Raw genomic sequence first — 22,016 nt, 5'->3', positions numbered from 1 at the left:
TTCGACAGACCTGAATTTATGTTCTTCGGAAGATCCTCCTCACGCCTCGCCCAATTGGCACGAGCAAGACTCGCGCAAACCATGGCGTTGCCCAGGCACACGTAACAATTCTCAGCGGCAACAATGCTTTCGTAGTAACATATGCCGCCGCAAACTGTAGCACCAATTGCGCGCCCTTCTGCTGTGTTAGGACTTGGGTATTATCACCATCCTCTGTTAAAGTCGTAGCCGTAGAAGAAACTTTCTTCGCAACCTCTACATCCTCACTACCCACCCACCCTTTCTTCGTCATCCATTTCCCAAATCGCTGTATAGTCTCGTTGAATGAATTATCATCGCCAGCGGAAAGCAGTGGCGTCCAACCGGAGTAGTGGAAAACAGCGAATAGACCGAATAAAGGTACAACGGCGGTGATTTCATGGAGTACGAGGAAGGATGTTATGTGTGTAGTAGGTGCGCTGATGAGGGGAGTTGTGTAGCCGCGGAGGAAAGAGGGGAGGCGGTTGTTGAATTTTTGGAGTCGTGCGCGAAGGCCGGCTGATGCTTCTTCAGGCACTGGGTTGGGGGAGGTTGAGTTTAATAATCGCCGCCTAAAAGAGAATGTTCGTCTTAGGTATAGATTATGATTTATTGGAAATCTTGGGAGATGTTTGGAAAGAGTCACTAGATGCCCTGTTAGTCACATGCGATTGGAGGTTTTGGGAAGTGCAATTGACGAACTCATTGCGCTTCCCCTTGGCCTGGATTTTCGTGCACAGTTCTGGGGTTATCGAGGCAAATGAGTATTATCTGCTATCCCGTCCATCATCGGCAACACGCCTATGTATACAGTCGAGGATTGTCGTCACTGTTGTTTGCGCAATTTAGCTAAATCCATCGATGTTTGCGTTGTTTGTCTTTAAATAACAGCACTATTCCGACTACGGTTAGAGTAAGAGGTGCACTAAGCCGAATCTGTCTTAGCTCCATCACAGCCATACAATATAGTATATGTACTACGAAGCAAAGTTGAGATCTCTATCTACAAAACACACGTTGACAGCACAGCTTTCTAGGCCGTCCGAAGTAGCTAATGTGCTGAATCTTTGTCCATTACAAAACTCACAGCGTACTCGAATCAGGTCGCCGTGCAAGAAGAGTTTTGCTTTCAGGTATTAGCACAACTTCCAATGGCTTTCCTGCTGCGGTAGACCAATTGATGCTGATCAATGGATATCAGATACGAGCCGACAGATTCTTAGTTGGCAATCCGATAGAGACAGATGTTCTCTTCTTTGATAGATGCGGGCTAGTTCTATTCAGACCTCTCGGTATCTTGCAATCACTGCTTCATTTGCGGGGAATGATGGCCAAATGACACTATCATTGTTAGCCGGACTTATTGTCCGATAGTTACCTACCAAGAGGGATTTCTGGCGTGTGGGAGTCTGATTATATCCATTGATAGAGTAAATAATCAAAAATCGAGGACCATGGCACAATTCTCACATTTCTCAAAGTCCCCGAAGCCAAACGGTCATCACAACTATATATCGTCCGGCGTAGTAGGGGCGGGGCCGGAGAAGGTATTGGAGCTGGTGATTTGGAAAGTGAGAAGCATGAGCATGTCGTTAGCATCTCAAAGCCTTCATACCGAGGCAGATAGTCTTGATCGAGCTTCGAATGTCATCAGTGGTGATAATCGCCATGAAATCGAACCCCACATCTTCTCCACGCTCCGATTTCGCATTGCTCTTTTTTAGAAGGTCGAGTAGCTACTTGACAGAATCTGGTTTGGAATGAAGCCTGAAGACTGCTCGTTTGCCATCCCTTAATTTAGATATCCGCGAAGCAGTAATCAGACGTCAATCGGGATGCAAACATGGAATATGTGGAATCGGGAAAGGGTTCACTGCGGGGAAAGAGTAAGAATGCCGCCGGGCCCCACAGTCCGCCGACGATTCTTTTTCATGTCCCTCATGCATCGATCAATCCCCTTTTCTTTGAACCTCAGTGCATTTTTTTCTATCTTTTATTTGTATTAACAACGTTAGTCTTTGGTACAAGGCAATTTCATAATATGGAAAAGATCACTGAAAAGATTGCGGCTTTGCCGCCGGACTCCAATTATTTCTCATTGGAGTTCTTTCCCCCGAAGACGCAGATGGTGGGCTTTATTTCTAACAGCTCAAGAGAAGTCTACAAACTCACTGATGACATCTGGATAGGGCTCGGTGAACTTACAAGCTCGTCTTGAACGCATGGCTCAGGCCTTAAGGCCGCTTTTCGTGACTGTGACATGGGGTGCCGGAGGAACGACGGCAGCAAAGTCCCTCGAACTGGCCGAGATCTGCCAGCGCCAACTGCAATTAACGACATGCCTACATCTTACGTGCACGAATATGACCAGAAGCTTGATTGACGAAGCGTTGGAGCAGGCAAAAGCACTCGGCATCAGAAATATCCTTGCCCTCCGAGGTGACCCACCCCGCAGTGAGGAATACAACATGGACGGGGATGACGATAGCAATAAGGACTTTACTTGGGCTATAGATTTGGTGCGCTACATCAGAAAGATATATGGCAACTACTTCTGTATCGGAGTTGCGGCATACCCCGAAGGTCATCCTGGCGAGTCGCAGACGGATATCCAAGACCCCGAGAAAGACTTACCGTATCTGGTGGAAAAAGTGCAGGCGGGCGCAGACTTTATCATGACTCAATTAACATATGATTTTGAAGCGTATCAGAAATTTGAGGACAGACTTCGAAATCACCCATCGGGGGCGATGAAGACCATACCGATAATCCCCGGCCTTATGCCTATCCACGGTTACAAGATTTTGACGAGAGTGACGAAACTTAGCGCGGCTCATATCCCGCCTGCAATAATGTCACGGATTGAGCAAGTTCGGTCAGATGATGAGCGAGTCAAACAAGTTGGCGTTGATATTGTGAGCGAGATAGCTAACCAGATCAAGGCGTTGCCCAACCCGGGACAACGTGGATACCATTTCTACACACTCAACTTGGAAAAATCAGTGACCTTGATATTGGAAAGCTGCGATTTGATTCCACCTTGCAACGATGATAGTGCTGTTGAAGATGGGTTTGCGATTGAACAAGTCGGTTCAAATAATCAAGATCTCAAAACACTTGTGTCACGCCGTCGAGCCTCTTCCATCAACTCCGGTCCTCATAACCGGGTCATTGTTGACAAGCTACATGTACCAACTGATCAACAATCCGAACATTCATCGAGAAAATCAATCACGTACGAGACTCTGGCATCTAATGCCGGTGTGCCAGCCTTGAACCCCCCACCACGAAGTACTCAATTGCAAATCTCAGAAGGTATCGGCTCACTGGGTCGCGAAGCAACATGGGATGATTTCCCTAACGGACGTTGGGGTGATTCCCGTTCTCCTGCATTCGGTGAGATTGATGGCTACGGTCCTTCTTTGCATGTGAATGCTACAGTAGCAAAAGAGCTATGGGGATTCCCAGTAACTAGAGAAGATATTGGCACTCTTTTCCGGAAACACGTATCTGGAGAACTATATATTGTCCCTTGGTCCGAGGGCGGTGCAGCAGAAGACGCCAATCTCAATGCCGAGACACAAATCATCAAACCACAACTATTGCAGATTATCGAGAAAAAGAACTGGTGGACACTTGCGTCACAGCCCGCCGTGAACGGTGTGCGAAGTGACCATCCCGTCTTTGGCTGGGGACCACCAGGCGAGGGCTTCGTCTTCCAAAAGGCCTTTGTTGAATTCTTCTGCCCTAACGCCGATTACCAAAACAAAGTCAAGCCGACTCTCCTCAAACATGGCAGTGAAGAATTCTCCTGGTTCGCCATCAACGCAACCGGCCACCTCGAATCATCCTTTTTACTATCCGCCTCCTCCTCCCCGAAACCAGAAGACGCCTCTTCCACCATAGCCGCCGACGAAGAGCCCGTCGAAGTACGCGAAAGTAAAGGCATGGCAGTGACCTGGGGTGCCTTCCGCGGCCGCGAAATCACAACACCCACCATAATCGAAGAAGTTAGTTTCCGTGCCTGGGGTGAAGAGGCATTCCGTATCTGGGACGAGTGGAGACGCATCTACCCTCGCGGATCAGCTACGGAGCGGCTCTTGAATGAGACCAAGAATGATGCCTGGCTACTTTGTGTGATTGGGCATAGATATGGAGCCGGTACGGAGCCAGGGTCGGAGGAAGAGAAGGCGGAAATGAATACGTTGTGGAATGTGCTTGCGGGGGATATGTGAATAGCGTCGTAGCCTTTTTTTTTTTTTTTTTTTAAAAAAAAAAAAAAAAAAGGATGTATCCTTGTTTGAGAGCTAGGGTCAGGCCAGATGCATTACTAATCTAATCTCTAATCCGTTTGAAGAAAGTAAGATGTTACAAATCAGGACTCTTCTCCGCAAACCCATGCCTCTCCAAACCCTCTGCATTCGTATCCGGCGTCGCGACAGAAGACTGCTGTGACTCGGCATACTTCTCAAGCGCATCATTCAATCTTCCATAGGCAGGCGCATTTCGTTTCGCTTCGCTTGGTCCAGAGACGTAGCTACTATACCCTCGTATTCTATACAATCGTTAGCAATATAAACCAGGACAACGAGGGCAATTGGAGAAGAACATACCTGGGGCCCTGACCCGTCTGCTTCGGAAACGCCGATTCATACTCCCTCTCGAAAGAGGCGACATCCGCCTCATACGTATTATTCGTAATAGACAGACGAACAGCCTCAAAGAATTGATCCATGACATGATGATTATGGATCTGTAGTAGTGACCAGGCGAGCATTTCCTTGGCCGAGAGTAAGTGATGGATATATGCGCGATGATGTTTTCGGCATGCATAGCACTGACAGCCTGGGGAGATAGGGCCGAGGTCTGTGCTGTATGACTTGTTCCAGAGATCGAATGCTAATGGTTTTGGTGCGGACGCAGTCGTTTTCTCATTTTGTTGCTCCGCTGTTGTCGACGGGGTGAAGGCGAAATCCAATGCGATACCGGCATTGGATAACTGTCCAATGAAGGGAATAGTGAATAGATCAGCGCCCAGCGCGACATCGCGAAGGATCTCTTGAGGTGCCCATGGCTCGCTGATACACAATCGCGGCAAGTCACTGAGCGATTCTGGTACGATAGACAACGACGCAGACTCGTAAAGAGCAAGACCCGAAATTCGGGGCCGCAACTCATCTTCCAGATCTTGTAGGTAGAGTCCCTGCTGCGTGTTCTCAAGTGGAATGATGGGCGCAAAGTATAACGGATTCTTCAAATCATCGCTACTTCCGGCGTCATCCGAGGACTCAGCATATAGAAATCTCGTCGCATCGCGAGTAAACGCATGCGTCCGATCAATCATCTTCTCCCTCCTCTTCACACCCGGCGCATGTCCATACGCCAAATCCGCAAACCCAATGACGATATCCGGTCGCAGTTTCTGTATCATATCCAGCCATTTCTTGTGCTCCAGAACCCAGGATCCCGCCGAGGTTATAACCGCGACGTAGTTCGCCGTATTCGCTTGCGGGGTGACGACGGGTTGTGCTCTCCGAGCACCGAGTATGAGGACATCGTCGTCCTGTGCGACGATGAATTTGCGGAGTCGAGATTCTTGGGGGTGGGATTGAGGTATATTCAAGACCGGGATTGATCCAGGGGCTTTGTCTAGGACTGCACTGGCCAGAAGACGGAAGTCAGTAAATTGCAACTAATCGAAATGAAGTAGCAAAGTGGGCGACGTACAATCTTCCAATCCAACATAGAGACTTCCAATCGAGGTACTATTCCTGACTATATCCGGCGATATATGTGGCACAGCTCCTCGCGACGTTACGGTAATATAATGCGGAGTCTGAATAGGCTTTCTGTCTGGCAGGATGAACTTGCCCACGCGAGCTGCGAGTCCGGCCGGCGAGGTATGCACCGTTGTAAAGGGATTTTTCATATTTTCGATATTATCCTGGTCGATTTCATTTCCCATCTTTTACCCTGATCAATGCAAATCGATTGTTCCAAGGTTCAGGGGCTATAGCAAGGATGTGATAATCCCTATACTATTGAACCGAATATACGTAGTAAGAGTTTGAGATGAATTAATTTCCTGGTGGATATTTTTTTTTTTAAATCTTTGCCAACCAAACCCAACCGACGGACAAAACAATTCATTGATTGACCGCCTACCTAGGTACCTGAATTATCTTCCAGCACCGCACTCTGAAGAGAAACCAGTCAAACAGTCAATAATATTTCGTGTCGTCTAATTGTTCTTGATCGTTGATTTTGTAGTCAAACATGGCGGAGTTATCAGCAATTGATAAGGAGAAGCGCGGGGCTTTGGTTGTGGTGGAAGGATTGGACCGTGCGGGAAAGTCCAGCCAGTGCGAATTGCTGTACAAGAGCCTGTTGGGCATGAATTACAAGGCCAAATACATTCGATTTCCAGGTAGGTTTCGTTGCAACATCTATAATTTGCAATACTGACTCTCGAAGATCGGAGTACGCCTATTGGCAAACAAATTGATAGCTATCTACGCGGCGAGTCGCAATTGGACGACCATTCTATACATTTGCTCTTCTCGGCAAACAGATGGGAGGTGGCCCAGAGTATCCAGAAGGATATTGCTGATGGAACGACGGTCATAGTGGACCGCTATTCATATTCCGGTGCCGTTTACTCTGCTGCGAAGGGAAATCCCAATCTGTCGCTTCATTGGGCGTGGCAACCAGAGGTAGGCTTACCTCGTCCCGACCTCTGTCTTTTCCTAAGTATATCTCCCGAGGAAGCGGCAAAGAGGGGGGGCTATGGTGTCGAGCGATACGAGACTGACTCCATGCAAAAACGTGTGAGAGATCTGTTTCTCTCGCTGTTAGATCTGCCGCATAATGATGAAATTTGTGTTATTGATGCTGGACAGTCGGTCGACGAAGTTGCGCTGGATATCTTGGAGCCAGTCCTAGAGTGTATGAAGAACGTGGACTCAATAGGCCCACTGAAAAAGCTTGGGCCCTGGACATTTATTCCCACGGGGGAGAGTTCAACCGGCCGGAAAGATTAGATTGGGCTTCGAACATGTCAGAATTGTCAATCAAAGGTTTCTTCCTCACTGTCCTCAATCACTATCTCCACTCGCCCGGTCGAGTTATTCGCATTTGTAAATTTATGGTCAAGGGGCTCTGAGCCAGAGTCGACATTCACAGAGTTCATCCAGTCCTCGTCAAGATCATCGTAGTCGTTACCAAGTATATCAGCATATGTATTTGCCGTTTTCTTGCCAGATTTAGACGATTTTCTGCTGTCGCTGATTGCCTTACTCTTGCGTTCTTTTTTCAGTAACTTTGTGGCAATCTTGGCTCCATGCAACCGCATGCTTAGTTCTTTCATCAAGGCCACCCATGTCACTTCTCGCTTGCAAGCTGGGCAGTCCCCAAGCGTCGGCACCAAGCCAGAGCTTCCTTCATCCCTCAGAAACAACTGGGAGAGACACTTGACATGTGACACGGCATGGCAATGGGGCTGCGAACAGACCACTATAACATCGCCGTGTGGAGATAGTAGTTTCTTACATACCTCACACGCTAACGTTTTAGCACTATCATTCAAAAGAGACGCCGACTTTTCCAGATGGTCTTGTATACCACTGTATGTCGCATTAATATGAGTCATGTCGTTGGCTGGCAGATTGGAGTCAAGCACACTGGCACCTTCTGCATGAAAGTCTAGTTCGACGTGTATAGTATCGGGGAGCAAACCATCCGCGCGTTCCGTCCAACGTTGCCAGTGGCTATGTGCTTCGGTTGATAGAAACCGCACAGTCAAAGGCCATGTTCCAAAGTAGGTAGAGCGCAACAATTGGTGCAAGTTACCCAATACCTTTGGCGTGGAGGTCCAAATGCCAGAGCCTTGGTCAACGGGAGGATCCTTTCGCCTTCGGTTCAATTGGTCAGTCTCCACGGCACCTATGTGTCTGGTTGTGTGTACATGCTGCCATGACCATCTGAAAAGCACATTCGTCAACACGTGGTTCATGGATAAATCAAACATGAGAAATAGATGAAGCGTACTCAAATTGCAAGGCACCGGTCCGGCTTGTGAAGCCCTCTATGATAGTGATCATTTCCCATGGCCGCAACGTGTCGCGCTCCGTTCTTTTTGCACCGCCTTTTGTAAATCCATTATGCTGCTCAAGACGCCGCGCTGGATCTGGGGTAGAACCAATATAGAGAGAGCTCGGCTTCTTCACCGATCGTAAAAGATAGCAGCAATAGAAGGCCGGGATGGGCTTGGGCGAAGGCAGGTCCGCTGGAGCTGTTGATATCATGACTTAGGTGGAGGACAATAGTCTTCGAGGATGCATCACGACCGTACTGAACTGGCCTTCTGTCCTGAGCTGTTCAGGACTGCTGCGACTTGGTGACCTTCCGCGATGCACAAGACGCGTTGCGCTAAACCCGAATGACACGCTATCACGTGACCAGCTTGATTCCGAGTCGACCTGCAATTTTTGGCAATTTATTCACGCCACAACAAATTTACCACCATCTGGTTCATTATGCCGATTTGATCAGTACATGCATTCATTGCTCGGCGAGTCGGCGAGGCTTGCTTGACACGTACGGCATACACACCCTGATACGTACGTGTGTTGCGACAAGAAAATATGATGCTGAACACGTGATGCATGTGACATTCAGGACCCGCTTTTGGGATTAGCTCCGGCTCTCATTGGCGGACGACCAGCCATTCGACGTTGGTCTCCTTGGTCAGTGGAGCATTGACCGGGTTAAAACTGACTGCACTCGACCTTCCCTACAACTCTGATTAAATAATCAATGATTTTACCATATGATCGATCCTTGGCCTGCTAACTAACTACCTTTAACTACTCCGTAGTAACTAACTAGTTACGTTATTTATCATTGTCGGCCTGATACAGCGATGAATTAAATTATTCGCCATCGGCGGCATCACATGGATGCAATTGTCGCCGAAATGTCAGTCGAGCGTTATCATTTGGTAGCGTGGTTTTTCTACTTTCTAGTTACAGTTACGGAGCACGCCTAGGCATATGTTATCAATCATCCCATATTATCCCGGCACCAGCGACAAAGAAAAGAAACGAAAAGAAATCACCGACGTCCAAGTGGCCCTGACATGATAAATGCTGATAAATTTCATTACCACGGGGAGCATCAATAAACATTCAATGACTTGTTACCTGTTGCATGCCCTTCCGTTTGCAGGATACGTGCGTGTGGTGTACAGAACAACAATGCGTATCCAGGTACTATCAGATTGGATCGCCTTGCGGTAGTCGGGCAACTTAATTTGCTTTGTATAATATGTGACGAGTATTGTTTCTTTCCCTGACCACCTGGATAGAACAGTACTCTGTGCAATCAATTACGGTTTAACCGATCACAATAATACATGTTGAGATGTGTGTACTCTGTACAGAGTAGTCGAACTGGACAAGAGATGAAGTTCGGTACCGGCCGGGGCAGACAGGAAGGAACGAACCTATCACACTGCAGCATGTAGAAAATTCCTAATGAGGGAACGCCGCCTGCTAAAGCACCCTTAACCAACCATTTTAGTCTTAGCCTCAGCAGCTAACACCAATCTGCCCCATCACTGATCACCCAAGTCAGTCGGCCCTCTCTCGGTCTTCTTCCCTTCTTTATACCCATTATCTTCCTGCTCTCTACACACGCTACCACCTCTGCTTGTTCGCCCTGTCGATCACCAGCTGGCAGTGCCATTAACCTAGCTGTCTTCGTGGCCGAGCAAACCTCTCTCCCTCTCCAACCGAATTTAGGTCCATATTCCTCGCTCTCAACTGGTTCCGTCCCGATTTTGCTCACTTTCTCTTTCCTTCCTCGACGAACTGTCCCGACTAGGAAATCTCACAACCCTCTTGCTAATAGTGAATCCTCTTGCTAATAGTGAACACGACCATACAATTACTCGTGTCTTGTCTCTCTCTTCTTTACATCAATTCTGTCCATCAATTAGCTTGCCATTTCTCGCGGATCCTTGATTGCTCGGCATTGCCTTGTCCAATGCCGTCCTATCAACGTCTTCAGTCTTTATAGAACTGGAAAACATCGTCCTACTCAATCGTCTTTCCATCGATCCTCAACGCTACTTCGAGCGACTCGAGTAAGAAAGAGATGGTGGCCCCCGCGACCACCACAGCGAATGCGCAACCGAACAATCCCCGTCAGCGGCCGAATACCTCCTACCCTTCTTACGGCCACAATGTACCGCTGAGCGCTAGACGGTCTGCGCCTTTGGATCTTTCGACCGTCGAACGGCGCGGTCAGCCAAGTGCCACTCGAGAACCAACAAATCGCGTTCGCGCCCATGGCCTACCGGAAGCCCCTACTTTCCGTCCTACCGAAGAAGAATTCAGAGACCCCAACGAATACATCAGGAAAATCGCACCGGAGGGGTCCAAATATGGTATTTGCAGGATTATTCCCCCGGAGAATTGGAATCCTCCATTTGCAGTAGATACAGAAGTACGTTTTTCTCTACTATCTGGATTCCTCGCGGGAACAAGGCAAGAGAATACTGACAATCATATTTTTCCCTACAGAGGTTCCATTTCAAGACCCGCCGTCAAGAATTAAACTCAGTCGAAGGAGGTATGTCTTAGCGTTGGCCGAAATACAATCTCCCATGAAATTTCCCACGTTCTGACTCAAACCTAGGTACCCGGGCGAATTTGAACTACCTCGATCAGCTCGCAAAATTCCATAAACAACATGGCACCAACCTTAATCGCTTCCCTAGTGTCGACAAAAGACCCCTCGATTTGTATAAGCTGAAAAAGGCAGTCGAGGTTCGTGGTGGATTCGATCAGGTCTGCAAGTTGAAAAAATGGGCCGAAATTGGTCGCGACCTGGGCTACAGCGGCAAGATCATGTCTTCACTCTCCACGTCGCTGAAAAATTCATACCAACGGTGGCTTCAACCTTACGAAGAGTATCTCCGTGTCGCCAAACCTGGCGTGCAACAACAGCTTGAAGTTGAACAAGGTGGACCCTATACGCCATCCCCGAATCGCTCGCCGGTAGCAAAGCGACCCATGTCCGCTACCCCATCAAATGCGCGTCAAGAATCTCCTGCCGTACGAGCTTCCAACATCCTCAACGCCTCGATCGAGACAGACAGTGTACCAGAACAGCAAGCCCCGACATCAGAAATTCCTCTTCGCCCAACGCCAGGTTTCACTGCCGTAAATCGGCCGGGAGGATTCACGCCTGTTAATCGCTCACCGTCGTTTGCTGCGGTAAACAACACTCCCCCGATCAAACGAGAGAATGAGAATGGCTCTTCCACCCCGAAAAATATCGCTCCTTACCCGGGCAAGGATAAGGCTGATGCCAAACAAACTCCCGTCACCAATGGGCATGCCCCGCATCCACTCAAACGCACCATCAGCCATGACAGCTTCGCTGCTGATTCGCAAAGTGACTCTGTTGAACTGGACGCTTCCGGCCGTAGAAGCAAACGACTTCGAAAAGGTGTGTATTTAAATGTGCTATCATCATTTTTTCCATTACATTTCACTGATAAGCTTTAAACAGATGGTGTACCCATGGTTGCTGGATCCCACATGAGTCTTCTTCGTCCTACACCACCTAAAGGAAAATCGAAGAGTGGCACACGTAGAACAGGCGAGGTATGCTTCTGTCAAGCTACAATCTATGATATCCCGCAAAGCTGACTATGACATTCAGAAGTGCGAAACCTGCGGGAAAACAGACAATCCCGAGACTATCTTTGTGTGTGACAGTTGCGAAAACGGCTACCACAAATCTTGTCTGGAAAATCCTTTGAACGCTGATCCAGATTATGACTGGCATTGCCCGAAATGTCTTGTTGGTACTGGCGAATTCGGGTTTGAAGAAGGCGGAGTGTATTCCTTGAAACAATTTCAAGAAAAGGCCAATGCTTTCAAAAAGAGCTATTTCGCTCCTCGCATGCCCTTCGACCCCGTTCTGAACACACAGCGCCGTGAAACCGAGGACGACGTTGAACGTGAGTTTTGGAGGCTTGTTGAGAGCCTGACGGAGACCGTGGAGGTTGAGTACGGGGCTGATATCCACTCTACCACCCACGGCAGTGGGTTTCCAACTGTCGAGAGAAACCCGCTAGATCCATACGCGCAAGATCCTTGGAATTTGAATGTGTTGCCATTCCACGGCGATTCTCTGTTTAGGCATATCAAGTCCGACATCTCAGGTATGACTGTGCCATGGGTCTACGTTGGGATGTGCTTTTCTACGTTTTGTTGGCACAATGAAGACCACTACGCCTATTCCGCCAATTATCAACATTTTGGTGCTACCAAGACTTGGTATGGCATACCCGGAAAGGACGCTGAAGCCTTTGAAGAAGCGATGCGGCAGGCAGTCCCGGAACTTTTCGAGACACAACCGGACCTTCTGTTTCAGCTGGTGACGCTTCTCCCACCAGATCAATTAAAGAAAGCTGGCGTAAACGTCTATGCGCTTGATCAGAGAGCTGGCCAGTTTGTTATTACCTTCCCCCAGGCGTATCATGCTGGTTTTAATCATGGCTTCAATTTCAATGAGGCCGTTAACTTTGCACCGGCAGACTGGGAACCATTCGGTGCCCTTGGGGTTGAGCGATTACAAGCATTCAGAAGACAACCGTGTTTCTCACATGATGAACTGCTAATGACAGCCGCAGCTAGAGATACTTCCATCAAGACTGCCAAATGGCTTGCACCGGCACTAGATCGTACGGTCGATCGTGAAACATCAGATCGTGCATCTTTCCTTGATCGCCATCGAGCAATTGCTCCGCATCAATGTAAGTTCAGTGGCAGTGATTGGTCCAGCGATGCAGAGTGCAAATTGAAGTATGTCGTCTACGAGGAAGATCTCCCGGAGGAGGAGTACCAATGCCATTACTGCAAAGCTTATGCATATCTTACTCAATTCCATTGTGACAATACCGGGAAAACTGTCTGCTTAATCCATGCCGACATGTACGACTGCTGTGACGAACCTCTTGAACAAAGAATGCTAGGTTCAAACCATACATTACGATACCGAATGACGAATGACTCATTATCGGCCTTGGTACAAAAGATACAAGACCGCGCTAGGATACCAGAGGCGTGGAATGAGAAATTGGACAAGGTGTTGGAGGACGAAGCGAAACCTCAGCTGAAGGTCCTCCATAGCCTCCTAAGCGAAGGTGAGAAGATCCCTTATCACTTGCCCGGCCTTCAAGACCTGGCGGCTTTCGTTCAGCGGTGCGACAAGTGGGTTGAAGAAGCCAACAACTATATCACGCGGAAGCAACAGAACCGCAGGAAGAATGAGAAAGCCTGGCGTAAAGGCACTTCCAAAGCCGCACAGCTTGAAGAACGCGATCGTGAGCTTCGCAGAGTGGAAAATATCCACGCTCTACTTTCAGAAGCTGATAAACTGTCCTTCGACTGTCCACAGATGGCGGCCCTGGAAGAGAAGACCCACGAGATCGAAAAATTCCGCCTGGAGGTCCATCTTGCGCTTAGTTCCAACGTACAATCAGCCACCCAGATTGAGGAGTTGGTCGAATCCAGTCGAAACTTCAACGTGGACCTGCCCGAGGTCGAAAAACTCGAATCCGTACTTCAACAAATAAAATGGCGAGAGCAGTCTCGCGCCAAACGTGAGCAGCACCTCACACTGGGAGATGTCCATCAATTTATCCAACAAGGCGAGGAGTTGGGTCTCGCCGACAATGATCCGGACATGGCACATTTCAAGGAGCTCCGTCGGTCTGGTGAGGCATGGGAAGCCAAAGCCAAGGAGTTGATTTCTGTAGAGGCAGTCCACTATGTGCAGCTAGAAGCCTTGTCCGCTCAGGCATCAAGGTTTCCTGTATCTCCTGAAACTCTGGCGCAAGTTGAGGCTATTTTGACCAAGCAGCGTGACGCTCAGAACCATATTCGAACTCTCTACGAACGTTCGAAAGACCCTGATATTCGCAACCGTCCAACCTATAAAGAAGTTCGTGAACTGATGGAGTCATTGGAGCAGCTTAACAGCAGACCAATAGGGGCTATAGATCTCGAACGCGAACAAAAACATCATGAGGATTGGATGCGAAAGGGTAAGAAGCTCTTCGGCAAAGCGAATGCGCCTTTACACATTCTTAAATCTTACATGGAGGTTGTTGAGAAAAAAAATGCTTCCTGCTTCGATTTAGATGATCGCTGTCGCCCACCTGTCGAACCTTCGTCACGTGATAATACTCCTGATCGTATCTTGGACAATCCATCGACGAGCTGGTTTGAGGCAAAGTCACGGAAGCGAGATGTGTTTTGCATATGCAGATTACCGGAATCGGGAATGATGATTGAGTGCGAGCTATGTCATGAATGGTGAGTTGATCTATTCCTTGGACTGTTATAAGACCGACAGAGGCTGACATTATATAGGTATCATGGCAAATGCTTGAAGATCGCTCGAGGCAAGGTCAAGGAATTCGACAAGTACACATGTCCGATCTGTGACTGGCGACGAAAAATCCCTCGTGACGCAGCACGTCCCAAGTTGGAAGACTTGCAAGATTGGCAGGCAGAAATTGCCAGTCTACCCTTTCAACCAGATGAAGAAGAAGTCTTGAACAGCATTGTGAAACAAGCTACACAGTTCCGAGAATTTCTTCAAAGCTTCACAAACGCTGCTTGCACAACCAGCGAGGAGGTCCCAACTCTGATTTTTTATCTTCGCAAAATCGAAGGGGCAGAAGTTCTACTCGCCTACGAAACCAACTTCTTCCGGCAGGAGATTCATAAATGGGCACCGGTTGCCCCTGAACCGCCACCAATTCTTGAGCAATCCCTTTCAACGCGAAAACCACGTCCTACCAAGAGTCAAAAAATTATGGCGCAATTAGGAGTAGATCGTGTTGAAGATCTCCCTCCACATCTCAGACCTAAGACCAGTCAAGCCGGCAAGCGTAAATCTATGGATGCAACCCAACAGGCTCGTACACCGCAGCCTGGAGGCAGCACTACGACGGACTATCAAGCCGATGGAGATAACGGAGCCGGCCTAGAGAACTCATCTACTCCCTTTTTCTCAGGCAGCTACGGCAATCTTGGCCAGGATTCTAGTCCATCATTTAGACTATCATCAACCCCAGAACCCGGTCCTGCTTTGCTTTCTCATGCCAGTGGCCATTCCACAACATTCCCGTCGCGCGCATCGCCACATGGTTTGGATCAACCTCTGTTTAGCGGTCCCTCTGTTTTCCGTGATCCACAGGAAAGCGCTCCGGGAGTTGGTATTGATACTGGGAATCCATTCAGTAGTAGTCCACCTCGACAAGAGATGAGTGATGTCTTTGCCGATCTGACCAACGATGACCCGGAGGCTGTCGAACCAATGGAGAATACTCACGCCAACGAGGCCCTTGAGGCCCTTGATGTCAGCAACGGTAGTGAAAGACATGACTCAAACAACGAAGGCGATGGTGATATATCCGGCCCCGGCGATGACGTCGAAAACCATGATAGAGATGGCGATGGTTTTTAATACTGATGGCGCAAGTTCCACCAAGGGTTGTCAAAGTGGGACGCGGGTGTTTTGAAACAACTCGCTCTGGATAAGTTGCTATTTACGAGATGGATTTACGAGACTGCTTTTGCATTTGCATTTTTTTTTTCGGTCGGTGTCGGGCGTCGAAATTAGAAAATTATACCTAGGGCGTTCAAAACTCGTTCGGCAATAATGCTTTCTTGCGGCTCTCTGTTTTTGTTACTTGTTTTCATAATAATGTCTTATTGCTTGCGCTGTCTTAGTTAGACTTTCTTTCTTTGCTTGATCATCTTCCTTTCTGACTGATGATGTGTGTATGATTAAAGCAGTTCCTCTTGAGGCAACATTTGTGGCAACATTGTATTATTATTATTGACAGGTTCTGACTCTATCCTAAGCTTAAACTTGGATATTCGTAGATTGTACCGTAATTTATGCCTGGGTTTCAGGCGGTGAGCACCCTCCCGCTTTTTATTTTTGAGATTCTGAATGACATCAGATCAACAATTTCCCCTCTCAAAATAACCTCAAACCCTGAAAACATATCCACTGGCACGATCAAGAAAATGCCTCTAGATATCAATGTCAACCTGAGCGCATCAAATATCACATCACCGGGCCTCCTTCCTTTCTCCAGACATGCCCGCAGCCACTTCCTACCCACAATCAGAAATGGCATCGTAACAAAGAGCCCAATCTATGTCCTGGGAAACCAATCTGCAGATCTCGACTCTATCATATCGGCAATATTATATTCATACTTCTTCTCACGGAATGGTGAGAACGAGAAGAGAAGATATGTTCCTCTGGTGAATTTACCGGACGTGCCAAGTGGGCCGAAATTGAGGAGATTAAGGCCGGAGTTTGCGTGTGCCTTGGAGCTTTCAATCTCTTCTTCGTCGTCTACCATATCGATGCAGAAGAAAGGGAAGGATAAGGATGGAGAAGATGGGATTGTTAAATTGCTCCGAGAACATATCATCACCGTGTCTGATTTGCGTGAGGGACTTCTATCTTCCTTGGACGTAGACCCAGAAGCAACGGGAAAGAACAAAAAATTGGAACTCGATTGCGTGATGGTAGATTGGAACAACCTCCCCCACAAATCACCTCAGAGAGAAGAAGGCAAAGGCTCAATAGAAGGGCTTTCGGATCTCGTCACTTTCACTGTCAATGGATGCATTGATCATCGTCCCGATGAAGGGTTTGTGCCGCCACTGGGACGATTACCGCCGGGAAACCCGCGGGTTATTATTTCTGGACCGGGTTCGTGTACAAGTTTGATTGTTCGCGAGATTCGGGAGCGTGGGTTGTGGCCTTCTTCCTCTGCTGTGAATGAAAAGCGACCAGAGCAACAGATCAATAATGAAGAAGGGGCTGATTGGGAAGTCCAACTTGCAAAACTCGCCCTCGCCTCAATTCTAATCGACACCACAAACCTCACCGCCGAAGGTAAAGTCACGGATGTTGATCGAGACGCCGTCTCATTCCTAACGGAAAGAATATCATCTTCATCCTCATCTTTAACTTCTACCGGTGATGGTGAATGGGACCGAACTGCGTACTTTGAGCAGATCCAATATGCGAAAACGCATAGTTTGGATTGGTTGACTACTAATGAGATTCTTGGGAGAGACTATAAGGATTGGACTGAGTCGGCGTTGTCGGGTGAGAAGAGGGTTATTGGGATTGCGAGTGTTGTGCGGCCATTGAATTGGATTATCGGCAAGGCGAGGGATGAAGATGGCGAGTCGGCCAATACAGGGAATGACGAGTTGAAATTATTCTTGAATAAATTGAAGAAGTTTGCTGCGGAAAGATGTCTGGACGTCGTTTCCGTGATGACAGCATTCAACGGTGAAGCAGGGCAGTTTACAAGAGAATTACTCGTCTGGGGTCTCAAAGACGACCACAATGACACACTCGAGAAATTTTCAGAAATGGCCAAGGAACAATTAGGACTGCAGAAGTGGAATAATTTCCCCGTCGAGGGCAGTCATGAACACACCGGTGGTCTATGCATATGGCAGCAGGAGAATGTTTCTCAAAGCAGAAAGCAAGTTGCGCCGCTGCTCAGGGAGGCGTTTACGAGCTGATGTACCGTATGTATGTATCAATAGGAAGATTCAAATGTATATCATGGATTATTGAGCATTTATACAGACACACCACAAACAAGTATCGACAGACTCCGGACCACGAAACGGAAGAATTGTTCGGAGATCCATGGACCTCAAAGCCAAAATATTCACCACAAAAAAGGAAAGAGAAAAAAAAAGATATGGGAGATAATGAAAAGAAAAACATGAAACAAAAGTTTCAAACAAAGCCGCTATTTGCGATGGACATGAAACCAGACTCGCTTGCTCGTTCTCCCAACGCCGTTCCTGCGCTGGCAAACGAACACGGGACAAGGCAGAAAATTGTTTTACAATCAACAAAAATGCGAAAGAAGAATCGAAGAAAATGGAGGGGGGAAAAAGAAAATAAACTGTGGATATTCTAATATGTGGTTGACCAGGCCGGTAAATGCAGATTAATAAGACTCCCATTCGCAAAACACGCACCAGCGCGCGCTGCGATCTGCCAAAACAAGACCGCGCCAGACGCCCTTTTCTCCAATCTTGATAACAGTCTCCCATACACTGCCATCCGGAGTACCTTCAGTCAAAGAATCAGGATTATCGTTGTTCGTACTAATCATATGATCTGCTTTGCGCATGAGACGCAGAATTTTTCCCGATGGTGATTGTATAGCCAGTTTAGCAGGCTTGTCACGGTTCGATGTGGGTTTGCTTGATGACACGACCGAAGTATTCGCCGTGAAGGCGTCGAGGGATGTAGTTGAGGCTACAGATCCACCGTAACTGCTGGATACGATGCTCATAGCACTGGATGGGCGCATTATTGATGGAGAGGCGCGCCCATCGCTTGGAATTTCCCCACTGCTGGACTTCGAAAACGGTGCGGCTGGGTGTTGACGAACTGCAAATACAAAAGTGTTGTTGATAGCCAGTTTTCCACACTGCGGCTGAATGACATACAGATCATGACGTTGTGCATGCGGAGTTGGGTGTCGTAGCAAGAACTCGTAAGGAGGGTTCTCTCCGGTGTGCAGAATTGGCAAAGCGACAGCAAGCGGATGAGGAATATCTCTGTTTGAATGCATCAGTCCCTTCTTGCCTGCATAAATCTTGAGTATGCCTTGTCCTTCATCACCGGGGAGAAGTGCCTTGATTGTAAAGCGCTTCTGACCATGAATCCAGTCGGATTGGGCGAGTGCGCGTTTGTGTACGACATCTCCACTTTCAAACCAGTCGCCATCAGCATCACGAGCAAATGCTGGTGCTTCGACTTCAGCAGCGCATTCAACGTCCGGTGGAACAAGAATGCGTAGTTGCATGACATCCAACCCTTCAATGCGGATATAGCTTGTGTTATAATCCGGCATTTGCATCATATTCTTGAAAAAGGTCGGACTGACAGCAGGTAAAGCTAGAAGAACGTCTGGAGATATAGGCGGGCAGATGTGTTGTTCTTCGGGATGAAGAGGAATATGCGTATAACATAATTCAAGAGGTCGAGCAAGGAAATACCAGCTCTCCGCATGCTGAGAATTCGTTGTCACTAATTGACTACGTTTGGGATTCGTTGGGCTCGCCAGCGAACAGTCCATGAACCTCCATTCGCCGTTGATCAGTATAGCATTCCACCAGTGATTCGGTCGCGATAGAGCAGTCAGATCTAGTAACTCTCCAGGACTCTTCAAGTAGCCTTTGATAATATCGGCATGTAATCCAACAGCCGAACACATCTCCTGAACAAGAAAAGAAACCTCTTGAGGTGATCCACGCTTGATATTGATCACGCGCTTCAAGTCAACCTCGTTTTCATTCAGTGGCTCTTCCCATGCAATCTTCTCACTGACCCAGGTGAAGATAGCTCTCAAGCGCTGGAGATCGCTCTTGTACGGTCGACAAATATAACCTTGAGCCAAGCTTGCAGCATTTGTCAAGGGTGGCAGACTGCTAATAAAACGCGTACTTTTATCAACCAGACCAAGATTGATGGCTCCCCAATTCGTAGATTCGCTAAGCGGAAGGCCATCAATGCTTTCGTCTCCCTCTGCCGTTTCATAGAGCTCCTCAACGGCGTAAATGACTGGATGATCCATCATTTGACAGCGCTCCGCGCGTTCGATGCGCTCGTTTCGACTTGGCGTGCTCGCACGGTTGACATCTCGCCGCACTTGCACCCAGTCAATTGGACTGTTGGCTCCTACATCGGCATCCCGAGAAGCATTATCCGGACGTCGTGATGAGCCGAATGATTGAGTGAATCGATGCTTTGTGGGGGACGGGGACCTTCCGCTCGGCACCTGCATGCTACTTCTAGCAGTTGCCGCACCGGTTTTGGCAGATTCGAGGAATCGTTTGATAAATCCGTTCTTCTTGGCTTTAGGTGTTGACAGACCACCAAAAACTCCGGGCGAATCGCCCAGATCTTTGCCGGGTGACCATGGTACGGCAGATTGAGCGCCTTGTCTCGAAGTACCATGACTTGAATGATAAGATATACCACTGATCGGCGTCATCGGCCTGTCAAGGTCACTGAAAACACCTCTATTCAGACTATCCGTCGCCGTCGTGGGGCGTTCAGCAGAAAAACTGCCCCATTTCGTTTGCCCATATCTTGCAAAACTTCCTGCACTCGTTGCGCTGAATTGACCGGCTGAGGTTCCGCTCATCAAGCTGACAGTAGTGTTTGTACTAGTCGTATCTGTGGTAAACGTACTCTGTACACCACTAGAGGAATTTGTCGTGTTTGATTTGTTAGTCATAGTACGGTTTAAGAATTGTTTGCCTAATTCAACAGCCGATTTTCGTGCCCGCAATTGAGGACGCGGGGCACCGATTGAATCATGTCTAGTATGATATCCATGTTGTTTTGGCGGCGGTGGCGGTCCAACATCATAATCGTTCTCATGAGACAGCTGATCTGACTGGTCATGAAGTTGTCTGAGTCGATCTTCCATTCGCTGAACGTAGTTGTTGAACTGAGGAGGTCCATCATGATATCTTTGCCCATAGGATTGCTGCTCATCAAAGCCATTCACTCCTTGATCAATATCTGCGGCGCGAACCGAACCAAAACCCAAAGATGTGTTCGCTCGAACACGGGCTGGTCGAGGGCTTGTCGCTCGAATCTCATTATATGCATCGGGTGACCATGGATTGGAAAACTGAGGGGCAGGAGAAGGAGAAGGAGCGCCGCGAGGTAGGCCCATATCTTGCAAAGAAGTCATCACATCTTCCATGGCATCTCGCAGTGGTGAGGGGGTGTTACCATGACCGACTGATGAGTGACCTCCTGGCGAGTTTCCAGGCGAGTGTCCAGGCGAATGGCCAGGCGAGAGACTTGGGGGCAGAGGAGATGTATCACGAGGAGGTGGAGTTTTGGCGAAAGCTGTATAACGATCGGTCATTTCAATTGGAGCAGGTGCTATACTCATACGATGCTGCTGGCTCCTTACTGCCACTCGATGAGGAGGTGGAGGCGGCGGTGGAGGAGACGGCGATGGATCGCGAGCTGGAGGCTGCTGAGGAACATATGGAACGACTTGAAGTGTCATTTCCGAGGTTATCGGATAAGAAGGCGACGTTGACACGAAGTCGTCGCGTTTTGGGGGCAACGGTGATGGCGCACGAGCATTCTCAGCTGGGCTCGGTGACGCCGTCCGTGACGGCGATCTTGCCAGTGTGCTTCGAGTCCGAAGTGTTGTGATTGGTGTTCGTGGGGGCTTTTGGGGTAGAATTGATCGCGGTGGTGTATTTTCTCGAGATGCGGCCGTCGAAGGTGTCTCTGACAATTTCTCTCGAGCTCGACGATTGGCCTCACCTGGAGTGACAGCGTGTCTGTGCGCCTGAAATGGCTTTCGGAAGACTGTTCGTTGCTTTTTAATGGTATGAGGATTCGCACCATCATTTCGTGTCAACGAGTCCGTCGTAGACCGAGTCACAGGCACAAAATCCTCTCCAAGCACCACAACGAAATTCGAAGGGAACAACCCTATCATCCGTTTATCACGGCGCAAGCGCCCCATCCACCAGGATCCATCACCTGCATTGAGACATTCTATCAGATCTCCTTCCACGAATCCAAGATCCCTCTTTGACTCTCCTCCCCATGAGTAGATAGCCCGACACCAGCATGGGAACTTCGTCGGCAGTGCTGGTGCTGGTGTCATAACGAAATAGGGTGTCGCGGTGCCGCCTCCTGGTTGATCGTAAATTGTGATTAATTCTTAATGCGATATAGAGCAATTGACTGGCAGGTAAAGTCGCTAAGGTGTGTTTGGCTATGGGAAGATAACGGGGTGGAGGTTACAGGACGGGCAGCGGTAACAATAACAACGGTAATAATGAGCGATCGAAGGGCCAGCT

The 22,016-nt window shown here is 48.4% G+C and overlaps 8 protein-coding genes across 8 annotated transcripts; 4 read left to right on the top strand and 4 right to left on the bottom strand.

Moving 5' to 3' along the window:
* Positions 1–16: 16 nt before the first annotated feature.
* EYB26_004263 (uncharacterized protein) lies at positions 17–724 on the bottom strand (the record flags this gene model as incomplete). The annotated part of the gene is made up of 2 exons (XM_054263557.1): positions 17–663; positions 721–724. 2 exons carry the CDS (start codon positions 722–724, stop codon positions 17–19), a joined length of 651 nt encoding a protein of 216 aa, XP_054119532.1.
* Positions 725–2,059: 1,335 nt separating this feature from the next.
* Positions 2,060–4,253, top strand: EYB26_004262 (uncharacterized protein; the record flags this gene model as incomplete). Its single annotated transcript, XM_054263556.1, has 2 exons — positions 2,060–2,146; positions 2,208–4,253. 2 exons carry the CDS (start codon positions 2,060–2,062, stop codon positions 4,251–4,253), a joined length of 2,133 nt encoding a protein of 710 aa, XP_054119531.1.
* Positions 4,254–4,386: 133 nt separating this feature from the next.
* On the bottom strand, positions 4,387–5,983 carry EYB26_004261 (uncharacterized protein; the record flags this gene model as incomplete). Its single annotated transcript, XM_054263555.1, has 3 exons — positions 4,387–4,573; positions 4,632–5,673; positions 5,746–5,983. 3 exons carry the CDS (start codon positions 5,981–5,983, stop codon positions 4,387–4,389), a joined length of 1,467 nt encoding a protein of 488 aa, XP_054119530.1.
* Positions 5,984–6,294: 311 nt separating this feature from the next.
* Positions 6,295–7,058, top strand: EYB26_004260 (uncharacterized protein; the record flags this gene model as incomplete). Its single annotated transcript, XM_054263554.1, has 2 exons — positions 6,295–6,445; positions 6,493–7,058. The coding sequence occupies 2 exons, from the start codon at positions 6,295–6,297 to the stop codon at positions 7,056–7,058; spliced, it is 717 nt and encodes a 238-aa protein (XP_054119529.1).
* Positions 7,059–7,084: 26 nt separating this feature from the next.
* On the bottom strand, positions 7,085–8,321 carry EYB26_004259 (uncharacterized protein; the record flags this gene model as incomplete). Its single annotated transcript, XM_054263553.1, has 2 exons — positions 7,085–7,997; positions 8,065–8,321. The coding sequence occupies 2 exons, from the start codon at positions 8,319–8,321 to the stop codon at positions 7,085–7,087; spliced, it is 1,170 nt and encodes a 389-aa protein (XP_054119528.1).
* Positions 8,322–10,173: 1,852 nt separating this feature from the next.
* On the top strand, positions 10,174–15,570 carry EYB26_004258 (uncharacterized protein; the record flags this gene model as incomplete). The annotated part of the gene is made up of 6 exons (XM_054263552.1): positions 10,174–10,524; positions 10,602–10,650; positions 10,717–11,532; positions 11,596–11,690; positions 11,749–14,411; positions 14,469–15,570. 6 exons carry the CDS (start codon positions 10,174–10,176, stop codon positions 15,568–15,570), a joined length of 5,076 nt encoding a protein of 1,691 aa, XP_054119527.1.
* Positions 15,571–16,139: 569 nt separating this feature from the next.
* On the top strand, positions 16,140–17,669 carry EYB26_004257 (uncharacterized protein; the record flags this gene model as incomplete). The annotated part of the gene is made up of 1 exon (XM_054263551.1): positions 16,140–17,669. One exon carries the CDS (start codon positions 16,140–16,142, stop codon positions 17,667–17,669), a length of 1,530 nt encoding a protein of 509 aa, XP_054119526.1.
* Positions 17,670–18,109: 440 nt separating this feature from the next.
* EYB26_004256 (uncharacterized protein) lies at positions 18,110–21,820 on the bottom strand (the record flags this gene model as incomplete). The annotated part of the gene is made up of 1 exon (XM_054263550.1): positions 18,110–21,820. One exon carries the CDS (start codon positions 21,818–21,820, stop codon positions 18,110–18,112), a length of 3,711 nt encoding a protein of 1,236 aa, XP_054119525.1.
* Positions 21,821–22,016: the final 196 nt, after the last annotated feature.

Source organism: Talaromyces marneffei, chromosome 3, assembly GCF_009556855.1.
Source record: "Talaromyces marneffei chromosome 3, complete sequence".
Taxonomy (NCBI): domain Eukaryota; kingdom Fungi; phylum Ascomycota; class Eurotiomycetes; order Eurotiales; family Trichocomaceae; genus Talaromyces; species Talaromyces marneffei.
The sequence above is the reverse complement of the archived record's forward strand: the minus strand, read 5'-3'. Positions and strand labels throughout refer to the sequence as shown.